Source organism: Hyperolius riggenbachi, chromosome 2 (assembly GCF_040937935.1).
Source record: "Hyperolius riggenbachi isolate aHypRig1 chromosome 2, aHypRig1.pri, whole genome shotgun sequence".
Classification (NCBI taxonomy): Eukaryota; Metazoa; Chordata; class Amphibia; order Anura; family Hyperoliidae; genus Hyperolius; species Hyperolius riggenbachi.
Window position 1 is genome coordinate 220,636,409 of NC_090647.1, and position 19,490 is coordinate 220,655,898.

General features: G+C 41.6%; 2 protein-coding genes across 7 annotated transcripts in view; both read right to left on the reverse strand.

The window, feature by feature from the left end:
• INPP4A (inositol polyphosphate-4-phosphatase type I A) overlaps positions 1-19,490 on the reverse strand; it is a 220,965-nt gene that overhangs the window by 73,951 nt on the left and 127,524 nt on the right. For 4 of the 6 annotated variants that reach the window (XM_068268178.1, XM_068268176.1, XM_068268177.1 and 1 more), the window contains exons 1-4: positions 16,378-16,464; positions 10,703-10,841; positions 5,513-5,557; positions 2,625-2,743 (exon numbers count right to left, since the gene is read on the reverse strand). In XM_068268178.1, coding sequence (XP_068124279.1) covers positions 2,625-2,743; positions 5,513-5,557; positions 10,703-10,796 — 258 coding nt within the window. In that variant the 5' untranslated portion in view covers positions 10,797-10,841; positions 16,378-16,464. Of the gene's footprint in view, positions 1-2,624; positions 2,744-5,512; positions 5,558-10,702; positions 10,842-16,377; positions 16,465-19,490 lie in introns of those variants that run through there. The other 2 variants (XM_068268175.1, XM_068268179.1) reach the window with 2 other exon arrangements.
• Positions 16,414-19,490, reverse strand: part of LOC137544919 (inositol polyphosphate-4-phosphatase type I A-like) — a 130,627-nt gene continuing 127,550 nt past the window's right edge. The window contains exon 20 of the mRNA XM_068266016.1: positions 16,414-16,463. Within this exon, the coding sequence (XP_068122117.1) occupies positions 16,414-16,463 (50 nt within the window). The remainder of the gene's footprint in view (positions 16,464-19,490) is intronic.

Sequence of the window (19,490 nt, forward strand, 5' to 3'; positions counted from 1 at the left end):
GGTTAACAGAGCGTTCACTGAGCATCAGTAAAGTGTGAAAGTATTTTGATGATAGTAAACAAAGAAGCAAGCAGTAAAATGTATACAGCAATACTTAGGAGAACTTCCCAAACCATTCCTATCTCAACTAAAAAAAAAATGTTAATCAATACTGTTCCTATAAGCTAAGGATTTTACCACCTTCCTGTAACGATCGGTGTAACACAGAGAGGATCTGATTACCGGTGATCTGCAGTATCACCGAGAATACAGATATATACCCGATTATTGATGATCTGCCGTTTTACCGATAATCAGATATATCTCTAATCTCTGGACACCTGAGTAATATGAGTGTTTGGTGCAACAGTAATACTTTGAGGAGAACCTCCGTATATAGAGGGTGCAAGGCAGTAAGAGATACTGCCCAAAGAACAGGCTCCTTCCAAAGGCCTGAGGCTCCCCAAGGGGAAGGACCAGAGTGTGAGTGACACCAATGGTGGAGTGTCACTGACAGATCTGTGAACTATCTCTAAACAGAGGAGATAGTTCTCGAGGTCGGACAAGCCAGGTCGGCAACAGACAGACAGATCAGATACAGAGGAAAGAGACTGATACGGAATCCTAAGGCAAGCAAGGTTTGGCAACGGAGTATCAGATATAGCGAAGTACCAAATCAGAGATCAGAAGAGAGGTCAGGAAAAGCAGAAAGTCATAACAAATAATCAACAATTGTCTAGTCTAAAGGTGTGAGCTCCTTGATCATCAACACCCTGGAACTAGTCTGAAGATATAACAGGATGATAAAGCTAATTCCTACTCTTGGGTGTGAGCTCCATAGTCATCAACACCCTGGAACTAGTCTGAAGAATAACACAGATAATATACAGTATTCCTAATCTGGGGTGTGAGGTCCGTGATCATCAACACCCTGGAACTGGTCTAGAGAATAACACAAATGATATGCAGAATTCCTAATCTGAGGTGTTAGGTCCTTGGTCATGAACACCCAGGAACTGGTCTAAAGAATAACACAGAATCTGACAAAAAGGTCTGAGTGCTTCCACGTAGTGATCGCAACGGCAGACAACCAGAGAATGACCAGCACCCAGTATATATAGCAAGGCGCTCTTCCAGCGCCTCCCCTAAGTGCTGGACCAATGGGAAGTGGTGGAATTGTCAGCTGACCGGCTTGGTCAGCTGACTCCCTTCTGGCTGTCATAAAAGCTCTGCCTCTCAGCGCGCGCGCGCGCGCGTCCTTCTGAACCTGTGTGGACTATCAGTCCCAGCCACACCAGACCTGTGCTGCAAACCATCCGCTGTGCTGAGCGCGGAACCAGCCGCACCACTATCAGAGCATGCGGTGGTTCCTCCGTGTCCAGCCATACTGCCAGATGTAGGCCTATGCGTGCAAACCACCGCGTCGGACGTGGAATCCACCGCCTTGTTCTCAGGACATGCGGCCTTTTCTCCGCGTTCAGTCATGCTAGCAGATGCAGGCCCACGCACGCAACCTGCTGTGTTGGACGCGGAATCAGCCGTCTTGCTCTGAGCACCTGCGGCGGCTTTTCCGCGTTTTCTCACACTTCCATGTAGTATGAGAGCATACCTACACAGTCTATTCTATTAAAGCAGACCTGAACTCAGAAGTCCTCTCTGCTCTGAAAGATACACAACAGCATAGTAACCTTGAAACAAAAAGCTTTTCTTTGTTACAGCTGATACAAATCTCAAAATAAATCTGCACTGTTTCTATTTCCTCATTCATGGAAGCAAACATATTGTTAATATCCAGTGCTTTCAAATGTGCTTATCTGCCATCTCTGCTATAGGCAGTCATGTGACACAGCAGAGAGATCAGATTACATCTTGTGATTGGACACAAATGAGGAGGAATAATACGGGCTAAACTCTCTAAATACATACAGGGTGCTTCACATTAGTTGTGCTTCTGTGCTTTGGTGGTAGAATTACTTTAAGGTAATAGGAAAAGTCAATTAATTTCAAATAATTTTGAAAATTGATCAATCGAATGAAGATGAGGTGAGATTCAATGTGTCCATTTAGAAGCTGCACACATTTGCATAATCCTGCATCAACTCAGAAGTTTTTGCAACTCATTGGTCAACACTAGTGAGTAACTGACAGTTTTTGGATAGGTTAAGTATGGCTGATATTGTGGTGAAACCCCTCCCACAGTGTGATGTAATGACCATGGCGCTGACAATTTGCCATCTGTGAACCTCATTGCATTGTGGGAAATAACAGCTGAGCCAAGCCAAGCAATATTTTCAATACAGCGCTGCAGAAGATGGTGCTATATAAATACTAACAATAATAATAATAATAGTAATCTCCTTCTGTGCTTAGAACATTCTGCACAGATCAACTGGTAGAACGAAAGATGTCCCCACCAGTGATACATTTCGGAAAACAGGGATAAGATCTTACAATAAGCAAACACTGACTGAAAAAAAAAATCTATAAATTAACATATTGCAAAAAATAAGCAATTTTATTCATTCTGTCATTTTCACTACAGTTCCTCTTTAATGTAAATTTGGGAAACATGGCATACTTAAAAAATGAAACATACAAAAGACAATTCCTAAAACATAAGACAAGGCTTATAAGACAAGGCTCACCTCTATGATCTCAGTCTGAGCATGCTTTGTCCAGAAAGCTTGAGGTGGAGTTGTGACACTAACAGAAACAAAACTATTTGGCTTCCGATCCAGTGAGGGTGTAGTAAGCTCACTGCATGCTGTTATAGTCAAAGAGAGAAAAGAGTAAAAAAAAAACTAAACAAAAATAAATATGACTTGTAAATTAAAAGAAGAAACGTTTATCAACAATAAGAGGAAAATCTGAATAGTTTGTATTACATGCCACTGGGGATGTAATGGTATTTCATTATGAAAGTTACCACTAGTTTTGTGGCTGGATAGTGTACTAGTTAAGATCACCGCCTGTGACATAGGAATCCTTGGGCAAGGCTCCCTAACAATGCAGGGTGGCCTTTTGAGCGTGTCTTTAGTGGCTGCAGCTCTCGAGTGCTATGAGTCCAACAGTAGAAAGGCCCTATATAAATGTTAGCATTCTTATATATGCTTTGGGTCCTACAGGATAAAAAAAAATGCACCATATAGGATTAAATATGAGGTACTTCGGTTATTTATTAAAGGACCACTATCGCAAGAATTTGTGACATTTAAAATACACATGTATTACTTGTGCATTTGTCCCTCAGTAAAATGGACTATAACATTTTTTTTGTAGCTGTCACTTACAGTAGCTTATAAAAATCCGACAGAACTGACAGATTTTGGGCTTGCCCATCTTCTCATGGGGGATTGTCCCTATTTTGCATTCCAAAAAGTAGGGATGTATGCAAGAATGGTCAGTTTCTGCAATATGAGAGTAGGATTACCCTGTCAGCGGTATGCCGATTGTGGTACTGGTGGACGACGTGTGCTACCTCAGGGTGCCTAGGCTAAGCATCCACTGGCCCACAGGCCTTTATCAAAGCATTTCGCAAGTGTTAATCGGCCATTAAACTTAGTGGGAGGCACAGTACTTTGCACAAGGGATTACAAAGTTGTAAACCTTAGGGTTATCCTACTGGAGATATAAGTCAGGGCTGTGGAGTCTGTACAAAAATCATCTGACTCCGACTCCTCAGTTTATAAAACCACCGACTCCAGGTACCCAAAATGGCTCCGACTCCTCGACTCAGACTCTTTAGTCTAATACTTACCAGGGCTGTGAAGTTGGTACAAAAATCATCAGATACTCAAAATTGCTCCCACTCCTCAGCCCTAATAAAAGCAAGAGGGTCGGCACTGCAATATGGAGCAGGTGAAGAAGAAGAAGCTGAGATGACAGGTAAAGCAAAGTTGGTTAGATGTCACAGAGATCGGTTAGGACTTGTAACCAACACAGCAGACTTGAGGTCACAGGCTGAGGTGAGGCCTCTTGCACACTGCAAATCACAAATCCGATTTTCGATTCCAATTTTCCCCAGATGCTATCATCAGAAGAAGAAAAATGCAGAAAAATAAAACGCAGCTTGCAGGAAAGATTGAAAATCGCAATCAATAAAAAAATGGAATCGTATGTAAAATCAGGTCAAAATCGCAAATCAGAATTGCATGTAGTGTGAAAGAGACCTGAAAGCTGATAGAGCAGGGCTGGGGTCATGGGCCGAGGTCAAGACTGAGGCATAAGAGCAGGACAGGTCTGCGAACACTGAAAATGCAGCGCTGGAGACTTGGGCGCAGCCGGCACCACCATAGACCATAATAGGAATTACGGCTATAGCGGCGCACAGTCAGTAACTTCTGCGCCATCAGAAGACGGAGCTGAAGTTACTTTTAAAACACTGTAATACACCTTCCAGAAATAGCTGGAAGCCGAATTACATCATTCCCCACCATCCACGTGGACCTAGAGGTGGAATAGTATTTAACGCCGCCGGGACTTGTGCAGCAGCAGGATTAGCCATATCGGCTGTATCCTGCGCCCAAGTCTCCCGGCGGCAAATTCTCTTGGACGGCAGATCTGAAGGTGGCAGAGTAGGCTCAGAAGCTGACACAGATGACAAAGAGAAAAGAATGCTGTGTAAGCAGGGTTTAAATATTCTTGTTTTGGTGACTACCTATGGCCAGGCCCCCACCTGGGACACATCTTGTTCATGTGCACAAAAACAGACTGGGAAAAAAAATGTGGCAAACATGCAGTTTTAGCGGAGAAAGAGTAAACACCCAGAATGGGAGCACTGCTGGTCCCAATTCTTTTGCTTGAGCACCTGCTGAGATGTGTGCCTGTGCGCACACACACTCCTGGCTAATGCCCGTGGCTGGAGATGTGTGCACATTTTGCAGTGAGGAATCAGGCTCTGTATGTGTGAATTTTGGCAAATGTGTTTGTGCGAGACACACAAACTTGTGCCAAAGCACCTATACCTTGCCTATAAATAAGAATCCTCTTCCCAATGCTCAATGGTGAAATCTTTGTCAGTTAGTGGTGTTAAATCCTGTGGGATTCAATAGCAACCCTGAGCTCCTTGTTCTTTGACCCAGCTTGTCTCACTACTCTTGATCTGATCCTCTGCTTTGACCTCGGCTCGTTTCCTGGATATTCTGCTCGGAGTCTGCAATCATCTTGGCCTGTTGCTTGTTACAACTAAACTCCCCCTGCAATTTAGCTTGTACCTCCACTACTAATACTTCTCTGCCTGCCTCCGACCCTGGCCTTGTTCCTGACTACAACTGATTGCCACCTTTCCCTGATGCTCTGGTAGTCTCTGGGTGACTCTCGCCTCAGTGGGAAGTTCAACAGGCTGTTGCTACCATAACAGCACTAATATAAATGCATGTTTCCCAGAAATTGACCTTGATCAATTGTGATAATAATTTGTAAAGGAGAAGTGGGGCTTTAATACCAACTGTAGCATTTTCAAGACATATGCTTTTTGCAGGAGAAACACAAGATTATGAATGATCAAAAAACAGATATAAATTATCAAGTTTACCCAAACTAAATTCCAGTATTGGCTCATCTGGATCTTGAAAGTTCCCTGTAAATATAATATAAAACAAGAAATTCAGAAAAAGTTAGCTTATTCACCTTGCAAATTAATATTCCAGCACATACATTGATATATGAAATTGTAGGATTACAATTATACAGATTAGGGCTCATCAAACCGGGCAAAAAAAATCCCTCAACTACTTTTCATAAAACAATTCCTGGTAACCATTTTCTTTCCTTGTGGTTTTGGGTAACCACGAGCTGCTTGGTTACTTTTGTTATTGTATATACTCAACATTTTTTGCATCCAAAAAATCCCTAAAAATCATTTTACTATATACTCAGGTAACTCCCAATCTCCTGCTCATTCTTCCCAGACCAAAAGTGCTAAGGCTCCACCACACCCTGCTGTCCTCCTGTTCTTTGTAGACATGAGGTGGGAATGCATTATGGCACATGCACTACCCATCTAAAAAGTGCTGCAGCTGGCCTCCCCTTCAACTGAGAAAGTATTGCAGTGCACCAATTCCCCACCCTGATCTGTATTGCGGTTTGTCACCCCTTTACAGAACTGCAAAGCAGTTGAGTGAGGCAGCAATCTGGCTCAACCATTCGGCACCCCAAATTAAAGCTGCAACTGGTCTCCCCTTTATGCAGTGGGGTAGCAATCCAGCATCCTAACCCAAAGGGTCATGGCTGCTTTGCTGCTTCATGCAAAGTAATGCACCACACATTGCAGCATCCGCCAACTCTCATCAATATGTACCCCAGCACTTTTGGTGATATCAGTGTTAGGGACTGACTGGTGGGACCTTGGACAATGGCAACCACAATGTGCCATTAGATAGCGAATGACACATTGTGCCATCTCAGCAACTCTTGTGGCCACTTCTGCCTCTGACCACCACAAGGTCTTTAACTATAAAGGATTCACCAAAATCTATGCATTTCCCGCATTTATTCAGTTCTGTAAAGTTCTAAAGGATAACTAAACACCTACATATAGATTTTGCTATATACTAGTACATTTTCATAGTTGAAAATGTACACCTGGCTGAACCAGGGCAAAACAGAACAATGTCTATGTTTGTGTCTCTAAAACATAACTTGAGCTGTTTGCAGGTAGGGGACTATCTGTATTTCCATTCCATGTTCCCGCGCTGTTCCCGTAATGTGAGTGTATGTACAGTATATATGTAATGTATATGTGCTGTTATGTGTATTCGTACATTACCTACCCAGTGTTGTGGTGTCTGTCCGTCTTCTGCCTCTCTTCTATTAGCCGCATACACGCTGCTGGTGCATAGCACGCAGACACGTGAAGTCACACATGCCCCACTGGCAGCATGTATGTGGGCTAATAAAAGAGAGGCAGAAGATGGACGGACACTGCAACACAGGGCAGGTAATGTATAAAAGCACATTACAGCACATATACATTACATTACATACATACACACACAGCGGCGAAGCAGTGAACACGGCAGGCTTGACCAATTACTGAAAGATTACATGCTGAAATTGATCGGAATTGGCATGCGGTGTATGGGAAGCTGACAGATTGCTCTCTAATCAGATTCGAGTAAGAGAGAGATTTGTCTCTTGGTCGAATCTGCCCATTATCACTAGATGTATTGCACTTGCCAACACTTATTGTTTTGGATTTTGTGGAGTGTTTAGTGTGCAATTTTTTTGGGGGTGTCTGCTTTCCTTGGTGCAGGGTCCACCTGTTCTGCTGCCTTCTATTGCCAATTAATTTTACTTTTACACATGTATAGCATAGGATATTTGGACTATCCCCCACCACCCAATCTCTCCAAGAAAAAAAAAAACAAGTAAAAAGTTCCGATAAATGCTTAAATACAGGAGGTGATTATGTGGAGAAATGACCAGTTATTGCAATGTGGCTAAAATAAATAAAATGTTTTCTTAGTTGATTAAAGGAAAATGGCTGTTTCTTTCTGGATTGTAATATATAGACAGAATGTATTCTGCTTGTAAGAGTCAAGTTAGAAAATGAACAACTACTGAGAAGAGAGGTTTTGTATGCATTGTTCCCATGCCAGGGAGTTCACATTCCATTCCACATGCCAAAGCAAATACCTCTATATGATACTCAGAAGCATAGGTGCAACATAACCCAAGCAGATTGATTTTTCTCTCCTTAATAGGGTGCAATGCTATTTTCATAAATAGGGTAGGCAAATATAAAGTAAAAATTTCCTTTTATTCAGGCCTGCAGTTGAAGCTTTTTCTATACACAAGATGTGACCACTGTGAGGAACCGATATGCTATACACGCAGATAACACCGTAATCTATCTGGGAGACACAAACAGAGCATTAAGAACAGCACTACAAAGTATTATTTCTGCCTTACAGGTCAATTAGTGTAAATTAGCTTTAAAGAGAACCCAAAGTGAGAGGGATATGGAGGCGGCCATATTTATTTTCTTGTAAACTGGCATAAGTAGTGTGCGAGTCAAAACCCTGGAACAAGCATATGGCTAATACAGTAATACAGCTAATACAGTCAGAGCAAAGCAACTGATCTGCTGCATGCTTGTTCAGGGTCTATGGTTAAAAGTATTTAGCCAAAGGGTCAGGAGTACTGCCAGGCAACTGGTATTGTTTAGAAAGGAAATAAATATTGCAGACTCCATATCCCTCTCACCTCAGGTTCCCTTTAAAGCCACTGAGCACAATATCTGTGCTGTTGTCCCACAAAAAGCTTCATATTCTAACAACTACTCTAAGGCTAGGTTTCCATTTGTGCGGCGGCATGCGTCTTGCGAGACGCGATGCCGGCACAGCTGTTGCCTCTCGCAGCCGAATCCCTCTAGCCGTGCTATGCACGGCTATGGGATTCGGACAGCTACGGACGAAATTATGCTGCAGGGCCTCAGATTTTTCCTCGGCCACGAATTCGGATGGCTCTCATAGACTTCTATAGGCTGCTGAAATCCATCCGAATTCGTGGGCGGGGAATCGGCCTGGATTCGCAGCAGTGGAAACCCGGCCTTAGTTACATAAAAGAAGATTTGAAAGCATTCCCAAGTATCCCCTGTGTGTAAAATTGTTTATTTTCGCTGCAGTGAAAAATTGTAGCTTGCTTATTTCTGGTCATGGGCAAAGGCAAGAATCTACCTGTTCTTGCGACTTCACACTGCCCCCCTCCTTTTCTGCTGAAGGGACACAGCTGTTGCCAGGGCGATGTGTCTATTCATCAGAGGAAGGGGGCAGAGTGAAGACACGGGGATCGTGAGCCAGCAATAATTACACTTGCCGATGAACAAAGATATGCAAGTAAAAGAAGTCATTGTAATTTTAGTTTTGAGAGCATAATCCCACTTTAATCATGGCGTTCATACCCAAGATATAATGCGTTCTATAACCACACTGAGGCGACCATCAGGATTCTTATGAGGGCCAAACGCATGCAATGAAGTGTGCTTCCATATGCTCGTTTTGTGTACCCCAGCTCTTATATTAAAGCATTTCATAAGTTTTGAATGTTGGTGACAGCCCATATGTCTCAAGATAATCAAAGCATTACACCTAAAATAAGTCACTTTGTCCATAATTAAACACATGATATAGAATACCCCAAGTAAAAAAAGTCTTGACACTGCAAACATGCTTTTTTTTCACTTTAGCACAAGAAGGGCTCTGTGCACTGGTCAGCAAATCTCATTCATTTACAGTATACTGTACATACTTCCATAACATCGCCCGTACATCTTATAAATGACCTGCCTGCCTGCTAGCCAACAAGCTGCTCACAGACCCATTTCATAAAGGTCATCTTATCATAATTCTATACATCGCTCTTCTCTAATCTACAACCTCACAGTCTGATCTCAGTATTGCTCACATTTCTCAACTGTCAAAAAAGGGAAAAACCTTCATAAACCAGGCAATATATTGTAACGCATCACAACTTAGACATTGGACACAAAATTATAATTAAACATAAGCAAGTCACTCAGCTACCTGATTACGGTCAACTTATGAAGTAAACCAATTAAAGGAAAAATATAAAGAAGCTTAAAAGCAAAATGGATTTGCATGGAACAGTTTACAAAAACTTGGCCCAGATTAAATAGCTGTGGTATGCTTTGGTACATATTGAACTGTCGAATATCCTATCGTATCCTGCATTGCCAGTCTTCTTTTTTTTCCCTTTCACTAATAGATACTGAGGTACCCTTTTTACTGTGCTTTTGCTTATTCATTTATCTCTTGTTCATCTTTTCTTTTATTTTACTGCATTGTTTGCTGCAGATTTTTTGAAACACTTCAGCCCCCTGCAAGGGGTTAGAATAACCTGTTATCTTGCTTATCTTTTCGGATAAAAATTAATAAAAAAAAAAAAAAAAGACTTTTGAAACTAAATGCAAAATGGACAATGAATTACAAATAGCTATGTCTTAACTGTTTCAGTAAAAAAAAAAAAATTAAAGGGACTCCGAGCAGTGCAGAAACTATGGAAAGATGCATATCATTTTAAAGCTCTCTTTCTCCTCTTTCCAATAATATATAAACTGCCGCCCTACGCCTTTTAGTTTTCGCTATTTTCGCAATTGAAATTGCCATGGCCGCGATTTTAATCGCGAAAATAGAGAAAACTAAAAGGCGTAGGGCGACGATTTAGGTGTCGCCAGAAAGAGGAGAAAGAGAGCTTTAAAATGATATCCATCTTTCCATAGTTACTTGTATTACACAGGGTGACACTTTCCCCAGTGTCAGCAGCTCCATTCAGCAGAAAAAGTCGCCTTGTGTAATACAATATAACTATGGAAAGATGGATATAATTTTAAAGCTCTCTTTCTCCTCTTTCTGACGACCCCTAAATCGTCACCCTATGCCTTTTAGTTTTCTCTATTTCCGCGATTGAAATCGCGGCCGCGGCAATTTCAATCTCAAAAATAGTGAAAACTAAAAGGCGTAGGGCGGCGGTTTATATATCATTGGAAAGAGGAGAAAGAGAGCTTTAAAATGATATGCATCTTTCCATAGTTTCTGCACTGCTCGGAGTCCCTTTAAAAAAAAAAATTGATCAAACTGTAGGTACAAATGTCCAGAAGTTGCAAAATGATTTTTTATTTTTTAAGGAAAACAGTTTGAAAGAAAGTGGCAGAAATGGATAAATAGCATAGAACAGATAGACAGGAAGTACAAACCGCACACACCAGAGAGTGACAAGCCCAGCATTTCAGATGTGACATCGATGGTGGAGTGAGGCCTGGCCGCATGGCGCGGGCTGCTGCGTTGCCTTGTTGACATCTCAGCATGAGGGGGCAGAGGAATGGCAACTTACTTGTTAAGATCCTACAAAAGAAAGATACAGAAACACTATTGGCTAACAAGGAAACAGTGAATAGAAAACTGGAAGTTATCAACAGAACAAAAACTGTGGTAAACTGCATTTTACTATTTTTGTTACCTTAACAAAAACAACAACTTACTCTGCACAGTAGATGAATAAACCAACAGTAAACCTACTCTATGATTGGCACAGAAGAAAAGTCAATCAAAAACTGGATATTAACAGCAGCCGTACAAGACATAATTAAGTGCATTGTAATTGTTTTTGTTAATTTTATAAACCAGCCGAGGAGGCGGATTGGAGCAGCCTCTGCCGAGAATCAAGCATGTGTGTGGTGGCCTGATTGTGTCAGCAAGAGGTCCTGACTACAGGATCACCCCGCCCAAGCATGGGTCAAGGCCACTGTTCTCCCCTTACCCCTCCCCCCACTTAGCTGTGCGCCACACACCTTGCTGTCTTTAATACCAAGAAAAATAGTAGTGTATCTTGGCTTTGAATACTGTGGTAAAGAGTTAGACTGTATTCTGTATCACTATCCCTATCCTTATCTGTGAGAGTTTTCATCTCTTCCTGTCCAGACAGGAAGTGAGTAAATCTCCCCAAAAATGGCAAGGAAGAAGCGAGTACATCATTTAATGTTGAGGAGGAAATAAAGAGTTTCTGATTAGTTTTCACAGCATGCTTGCATTTCCTGTTCATACTAAAGTCAAAGAACGCAGTGAAAACCTTTAAAAAAGGACAGCATCAGTAAAGTCACTTTAGCTGATATTTCACATAGGAATTTCTGAGAAGCATATATCAGAAGCAAAAATGCAGTTTATTAGGAGTACAGTATGCCAAACAGATGTGTAGGCTACTGCGCTGCTAAAAAAATATTTAAATTTGCATTTTATTTCCTGTTACTGCATTCAGATCATAGTGTTAACATTGAAATACTGACATTTGGAAGGCAAATGAGATCACTTGCAAAAGTAAAATTTGAATGACTCCCTACCAGGAAGTTAAAAAAAATATGTTACAATTCTCACATTGTCATAATTTCCACCCACACCTTAAAACGCTCAACACATGAATGTTTCCCCTTTACATGATGACAATAAAAAATAAGTTTTGTACAATTCCACTGACTACTAACAATCTGTGAATTTTATATAGTCCAAATGCCATCAAACAAAGAACTTTAAAACCCTGTGAAAACATATTAAACTGTTCAAGATATACAGTAGCAATACAAAAAAGTATGTGAACCCTTTGGCATTATATGGATTTCTGCACAAATTGGTCATAAAATGTGATCTGATCTGATCTTCATCTTCAAGTCACAACATTAGATGATCACAGTCTGCTTAAACTAATACTACACAAATAATTAAAGGTTTCCATATTTTTATTGAACACACCATGTAAACATTCACAGTGCAGGTGGAAAAGGTATGTGAACCCTTGGATTTAATAACTGGTTGAACCTCCTTTGGCAGCAATAACTTCAACCAAACGTTTCCTGTAGTTGCAGATCAGATGTGCACAACGGTCAAGATACATTTTTGACCATTCCTCTTTACAGAACCGTTTCAGTTCAGCAATATTCACGGGATGTCTGGTGTAAATCACTTTCTTGAGGTCATGCCATAGCTTCTCAATAGGGTTGAGGTCAGGACTCTGACTGGGCCACTCCAAAAGGCATATTTTTTTCTGTTTAAGCCATTCTGTTGTTGATTTACTTCTATGCTTTAGGTCGCTGTCCTGTTGCATCACCCATTTTCTGCTGAGCTTCAGCTGGTGGAGAGATGGCCTCAAGTTCTCCTGCAAAATGTCTTGATAAACTTGGGAATTCATTTTTCCTTTAATGATCGCAATCTATCCAGGCCCTAATGCAGCAAAGCAGCCCCAAACCATGATGCCACCACCATACTTCACAGTTGGAATGAGGTTTTGATGTTGGTGTACTGTGCCTCTTTTTCTCCACACAGTGTTAAGTGTTTCTTCCAAACAACTGAACTTTGGTTTCATCTGTCCACAGAATATTTTGCCAGTATTGCTGTGGAACATTCAGGTGTTCTTTTGCAAACTTTAATTGTGCAGCAATGTCTTTTCTTGGACAGCAGCGGCTTCCTCTGTAATATCCTTCCATAAACTCCATTCTTGTTTAATGTTTTACGTATCATAGATTCACTAACAGGGATGTTTAGCTGACACTCTGGGATTCTTCTTCACCTCATTAAGCCATCTGCGCTGTGCTCTTGCAATCATCTTTACAGGATGGCCTGGACTTATTCCATTGCTAGACAATTTGTCTTACCGTCTGTAGACTGATGAACAGCAAGACTTTTGGAGATACTTTTATAACCCTTTCTAGCTTTATGCAAGTCAACAATTCTTAGTCGTCATCTTCTGAGAGCTCTTTTGTGCGATCATTCACATCAGGCAACATTTCAATCAATAGTAGCAAAAGATGAAGTAGGTTGGCATTTATGTTATGTTGCATAAGTCGGATTTATTAAAGCTATTTTAACAACATGTAAGATGCAAGTGCCAACCTGCTTCATCTTTTGCTACTATTGATTGAAATGTTGCCTGATGTGAATGATCGCACAAAAGACCTCTCAGAAGATGACGATTAAGAATTGTTGACTTGCATAAAGCGAGAAAGGGTTATAAAAGTATAAAAATGCTTCCTCTTTTGCTAATACTTTTTATTGCTACTGCATGCTACCCTCAAAAACCTGCGCTGAACAAGATTGATTTTCAAGTTCAGGATTGACATCATGTCTTCATTTCCTCTCTCTTTATTTTGCTTATTGATTCTTTAGCTCTTCCTCACCCTTTCTTGGACCGTGGGTCCACCCACCCAATATGTACCATTCATGGAAACTGTATGGATATGGTTTATTGTGCTTTTACATAAAACACCATATTGTGGGATTATAAAATTAGTAACTTGTCCACAATTTATCAACATTTTGTATAGATTCAGCTTATTCTATCTTCTTGGTACTGAAAAAGATATTTGGGCTGGCAGTGACTAGTAGCAGGTCACGCTCACAGAATGCCGCATTGTGGTGATTTGTAGAACTATATACTGTAGTGAATAAGGAACTGGGAGGGAAGTTTTTTTTAATTGCATGCTTTGCCAGACTGTAAGGCTGGCCACACACTGGTTGATGTGGCGAAAAGATAGATCAACCTCAGAACATAATATGATCAGAGAGGGATCCATCTGATCAAATCCCTCCGCAAACTACACATAGATATTTTAATAGCTTTCAGGACAAAATCTATTACAAATCTATCTAACCACATAGTTTCACAATTCAATGCAGTGCAACGATATGCGCCGTTGATCTGCCAGTGCTCACAACACAGCTACTGATCGATAGCTTGCAACCAGTATGATTGACCAAATTGATAGATTTTAGCCAAATATCAAATTGGTTGATCGGGCCAGCATGTTGGGGCATCGATTTCTATACGTTTCAAAATAACCGAATAAGATGTATTTCAAGGGTAAAAATCGGCAAACAGATGGCCAGCTTACTTCAGCTTTAGGCTCCCTGCACACTGCATGCTATTCCGATTTTTAATCGTTTTTTACATCCAATTCCGACTTTTAATCGTTACTGCATGCTGCGTTTTTGACTCCGTTTTTCTGTTGATTGAATTCAGGGAAAATCGGAATGCAAATCGGAATAGGAATCGCAAAACGGATTTGCAGTGTGCAAGGAGCCTTAAAGGGATACTGTAGGGGGGGGAATCGGGGGAAAATGAGTTGAACTTACCCTGGGCTTCTAATGGTCCCCCGCAGACATCCTGTGCCCGCGTAGCCACCCACCGATGCTCAGCCCCGCCTCCAGTTCACTTCTGGAATTTCAGACTTTAAAGTCTGAAAACCACTGAGCCTGCCTTGCCATGTCCTCAATCCCGCTGATGTCACCAGGAGCGTACTGCGCAGACACAGACCATACTGGGCTTGTGCTATATGCTCCTGGTGACATCAGCGGGAGCGAGGACACGGCAACGCAGGCTCAGTGGTTTTCAGACTTAAAAGTCTGAAATTCCAGACATGAACCAGAGGCGGGGCCGGAGCATCAGTGAGTATCTGCACGGGCACAGGACGTCTGCGGAGGACCATTAGAAGCCCCGGGTAAGTTCAACTCATTTTCCCCCGACCCCCCTACAGTATTCCTTTAAAGGTAACCCGAGATGAATCAATATAAAAGTTTTAAACATAAACGGGGGTTCCTCCAGCCCCCTCCGCCCCGATTGCTCCTCTGCCTCTCCTCCTCCTTCCGGGTAGAAGCCCCATTAGCTTGGGAGCTCCCAGCCGTGGTAGCATGACGGATGGGCTCACAGCCACACTGTGCATGAACCGACCGGCCCCGACTGGCCAAACTTACAGGGCTTCTACCAGAAGGAGGAGGCGGAGGAAGATGGCGTGGGAATGATCGTGTGGAGAGGGCTTGAGGAAGCCCCAGGTATGTATAAAACTTTTGTATTGATTCATCTCAGGTATACTTTAACATGTCAATAACATTATGCAACTTTTTAAAGAAAAATGATCTAAGGTGAAGTTTGAAAAGGGAAGCCAGAAGAGATGGAGATGTGTCGACAAATTAACCTAAAGAAGAAGCTTTATTCCAAAGCAGGGATAAACTGTGGGTTGAGAAAGACCAGTAAAACTTGGCTATAGAAGAAGATTTTATATTTTTACTTTACATCTACTTTTAGGGTCCATTTCCACTATCGCGAATTCGCATGCGTTTTTCGCATGCAAATTCGCATAGCAATACAAGTGAATGGGACTGTTTCCACTTGTCAGGATTCCTTTGCGTTTTTCTGTGCAGAAAAAATTCGCATGGCAGAGCCATCAGAATTCGCATATCGCATACCGCTATGCGAATCGCATACAATGTATTTAATAGGAAATTCGCATGAGGCTTGGGTATGCGAATTTTCATGCGAATCTGCATGCGAATTCGCATAAAAACAATGGAAAAGCACACCAGCACTGCCATGGTTAAATTTGCATACATCGTTATCCATGCGGATTTTCATGCGAATTCGCATAGACCCGCATGCGAAATTCGCATAGACCTGCATGCGAACTTCGCATCCACATGCAAAGCCTCAGTTTAGGTTCACAGTGGTCAATTGCAAAGCGCACACGTTATAATAAATATGAACTGTAATGGAGATTGGACATAGACTTTGATACAAAGCCTGCAGCCTAATGCGATCAGTTTCAATGCAGTACTGTGAACAGGCCCCTAAAATTGTATGGGCAGTGAGTTGCCATGCAGAATTATTCTTCAGCGCAATGCATCTAAGTCAGGCATGGGCAAACTTGGCCCTCCAGCTGTTACGGAACTACAAGTCCCATAATGCTTTGCAGGAGTCTGACAGCCACAGTCATGACTCATAAAGGCAAATGCATTGTGGGACTTGTAGTTCCGTAACAGCTGGAGGGCCGAGTTTGCCCATGCCTGATCTAAGTACTGTGAACTAGCCCTATTAGTCTAGTAGCTCTCACTCTAGTATTACCTCAATGTCCCCCTTTAAAACTGTGCTCATCTTGCATCAGTCCATAGGTGTGTATTCTCCTTTCTGACAGTAATCATTTAATATGACTGTAAACAAAAACAAACAAACAAAAATATTAGGAAACATGACAATTATAAAACTTGATTTTAATGTATACAAATAAAAAAAAAATTAAAATACAACAGGTACAGTAACTGGTACAATCTCCCCCATCCCCCCCTCCCAAATCTAGACCCACATAGCATAATGTGAATATAATATATAGAAATGCTTTTATACTCATGGATGTTGGTAGAAGGTATTTCCATCGGATCTAATGGTTTATTAGCATCCAGGCTATTTTTAGCTGTTCTAATTTTTTTTGCCTTAGCAGATAAAAAGTCCCTCAACACGCATCCAATAATTATACTGGAAATAACAGACTTGTTCTACATGCTGGAAGTAAAATGACAGACACAACAGTCTTATATAACAAGGAAGATGAACTAGGCCAAACTGTTTTAATGCATGAACCATGAAATGCAAAAATACAGAAACAATAAACAAACAGTTCAGCTTAGAGTCAGCAGCTGTGGAAAAAATGTTATTATTAAACATATGCCTGTATTTTAACAAATTACAAATGAGATGCTTATTCAGTTTTTTTTCAACATGGTATGGAAAAGATAGATTTTTTTTTTTAATATGCATGTAACCATGAAAGATATATATTTTTTTATTACCTAACTAAGCCCTTGTAACGGGACAGAAAATTAGTAGTTATCTCTGCAATGGGGACACAGACAGCAATAAACACCAACGCCTATATTCCCTTCCCACTCTCCAAAAAATAAATAAAGCCAAGGTTCCCATTTGTAAACTACATTAAAATTACTGTCAGTGGACCAGTTATGTGTTTAATGGTTCTTCTAACTTGCTTGTTACCATAAGTCATGGATCCAATGGGATTTTTGTATTCATAGTATCATTTCAATAAGAATGTTGAAACAGAAAACAATCCATCAAAAAAAAAAATTCAGGCATCGTATTTATTAAGATGAGACAAAACACATGACTAGTGCCACATCACATCTCTCTGCAAGCACAGCTTTGCCACCCTACCTCTCCCTCTAGATTGTAAGCCTTTGGGCAGAGTCCTCCTTTTGTGTCCTACCTGATCATGCACCTCCATTACTGTGAACCCATGCTATGCATTTGAGTGAACCTAACTTGCCTAATCTCCATGCTCCCCTCCAGTGACTGAGTAAGCATTACATTGTACTCATACTGTGCTGCATGATCTGGTCTTTCTTGTATTCAGGTATTGTCATTTTGCTGTATGTCACCACTAAATATTGTCTGTAACCTAAACTAATGTCCAGCGCTGCGTAATATGCTGGCACTTTATAAATACAATAAATAAATAATTGAATAATATTTAGATCTATGGGACAAAAGAAGAGCTTGTGATATGTAGTGATCGCAAACCCATCCCCTTCCTTCTAGGTGGTTGACCTGTTGTGTGCACTCCACTGCCAATCTTGCCAAGTGGTTGGGATAATTTCCAGCTCTCACATTGACCTATAGATTGAGGAGTTAATACAGCACACTGCTGCTCATCAGGTTAGTGCCAGTCATGGCCAATACCCCCAAGCCTTAAAGCATTGTAACACTCCCCAAAGTGCACTTGCTGTCGGTGCAGTGTCCGATCATGCTGCCCTGCATGCGCAGTACGATCCTGTGCTGCGAGATTTCCTATTCTATTATGCTGTGAGCGAGGTATGGAGGGGACCTCCCTAAATTACTTCTATGTCAAATTGCAGCCCCCAAGCCCTGCTGGTTCACGAGATAGATTTGTTTAGTCTATCTCGGGAACCAGCATGGTTTGGGGGCTGCAATTTGGCACCTTCAAACAGAGTTAGGAAAAGGTCCTCCAGCACTCAAGGCTGAGACACTAAGGCCCCATTCACACTGCACGCATTCCCATCCGCATTTCGGGAATGCGTGCAGGAGGCCGACACGCACGACATCACTGTTCACACTGCATGCGTTCCGGACCTGTGTGGTCCGGGAACGCATGCTGCACACATTTTTTCCAAAAATGCGCAGCTGTCCCATTCACTTTCACCCTTATCTCTAGTTATCTGGCTTGCAATCACTGCCATGTATCCCCTTTTCTCATTTAGCTTCTAGTAATCATGTCATAACATTTCCCTTGGTGATCTGGCTTGCGGACTAGAAAGAGAGCAAAAACAAGCAATGTGCATCTCTACAAAAATTGTTGAAGGCAGCAGATCAATTAGCCAGGATATACTGAAGTTGGAAAACAAGCACTGGAAAGTCAGGGTCATGCAGGGAAGCTAAACTGGATTATTTCAATAATTAGGTTATTAGGTAGCAAAAGTTTACCGCCTTCACCTGTGTCATTCAGGTTCATGCTGATGGTAGCAGCTGTGTCACCACCTGGTGGTGCTCTTCCTCTTTACATATACTGAGATGTAGTGAGGAACAAGATAAAAAAAAAACACAAAGCCTGTGATGTAAGGCTCTTGTTAATGTTGCCACGGTCAGTGGTTGTGACCATCCCCACGTGTCGCATCAGCCCAGCCCCAGTTTCACAGCTGCAGCCTAATAGGCGACTGCCAAATGGGGGCGAGCTGCACCAATGCATGTAGGGGTGGCCACAGCTTTGGAAGACTTCAGATAAAAATGGCCGCAGCAATCTTGCTGTTGGATGGGGTGGAGTTTCAGACCTCTAATCAGTTACAGGCGAGCGGTTGAGTTACTGCTACTGTCATCCTTGCAGCACTAACAGAGAGCTTAACAATCGGGACTCCTTCAACCTTATATATATTTTTAATCTAGGTTCCTCTTCAGGGCAGCCCAACGTTAGAGATGCACAATTAGGCACATGCTCTAAAAACTTCCACTTTTTGCTGAGTTTTATAGGACTTCCCCCCCCCTTACCTCACTTCTTGTTATTATGCAAGCTTGATAGCGAAATATTTGTATGTCTTTTCCCTCACTTGTAAGTATGCAAGTATTATGTAAGCTTATTTTAGCTGAAACTCTTTTGTTGCTTAGTGTAATAAAGAAATACCGGTAGATTTATTTTCCTTTACTTCTTGAAATTT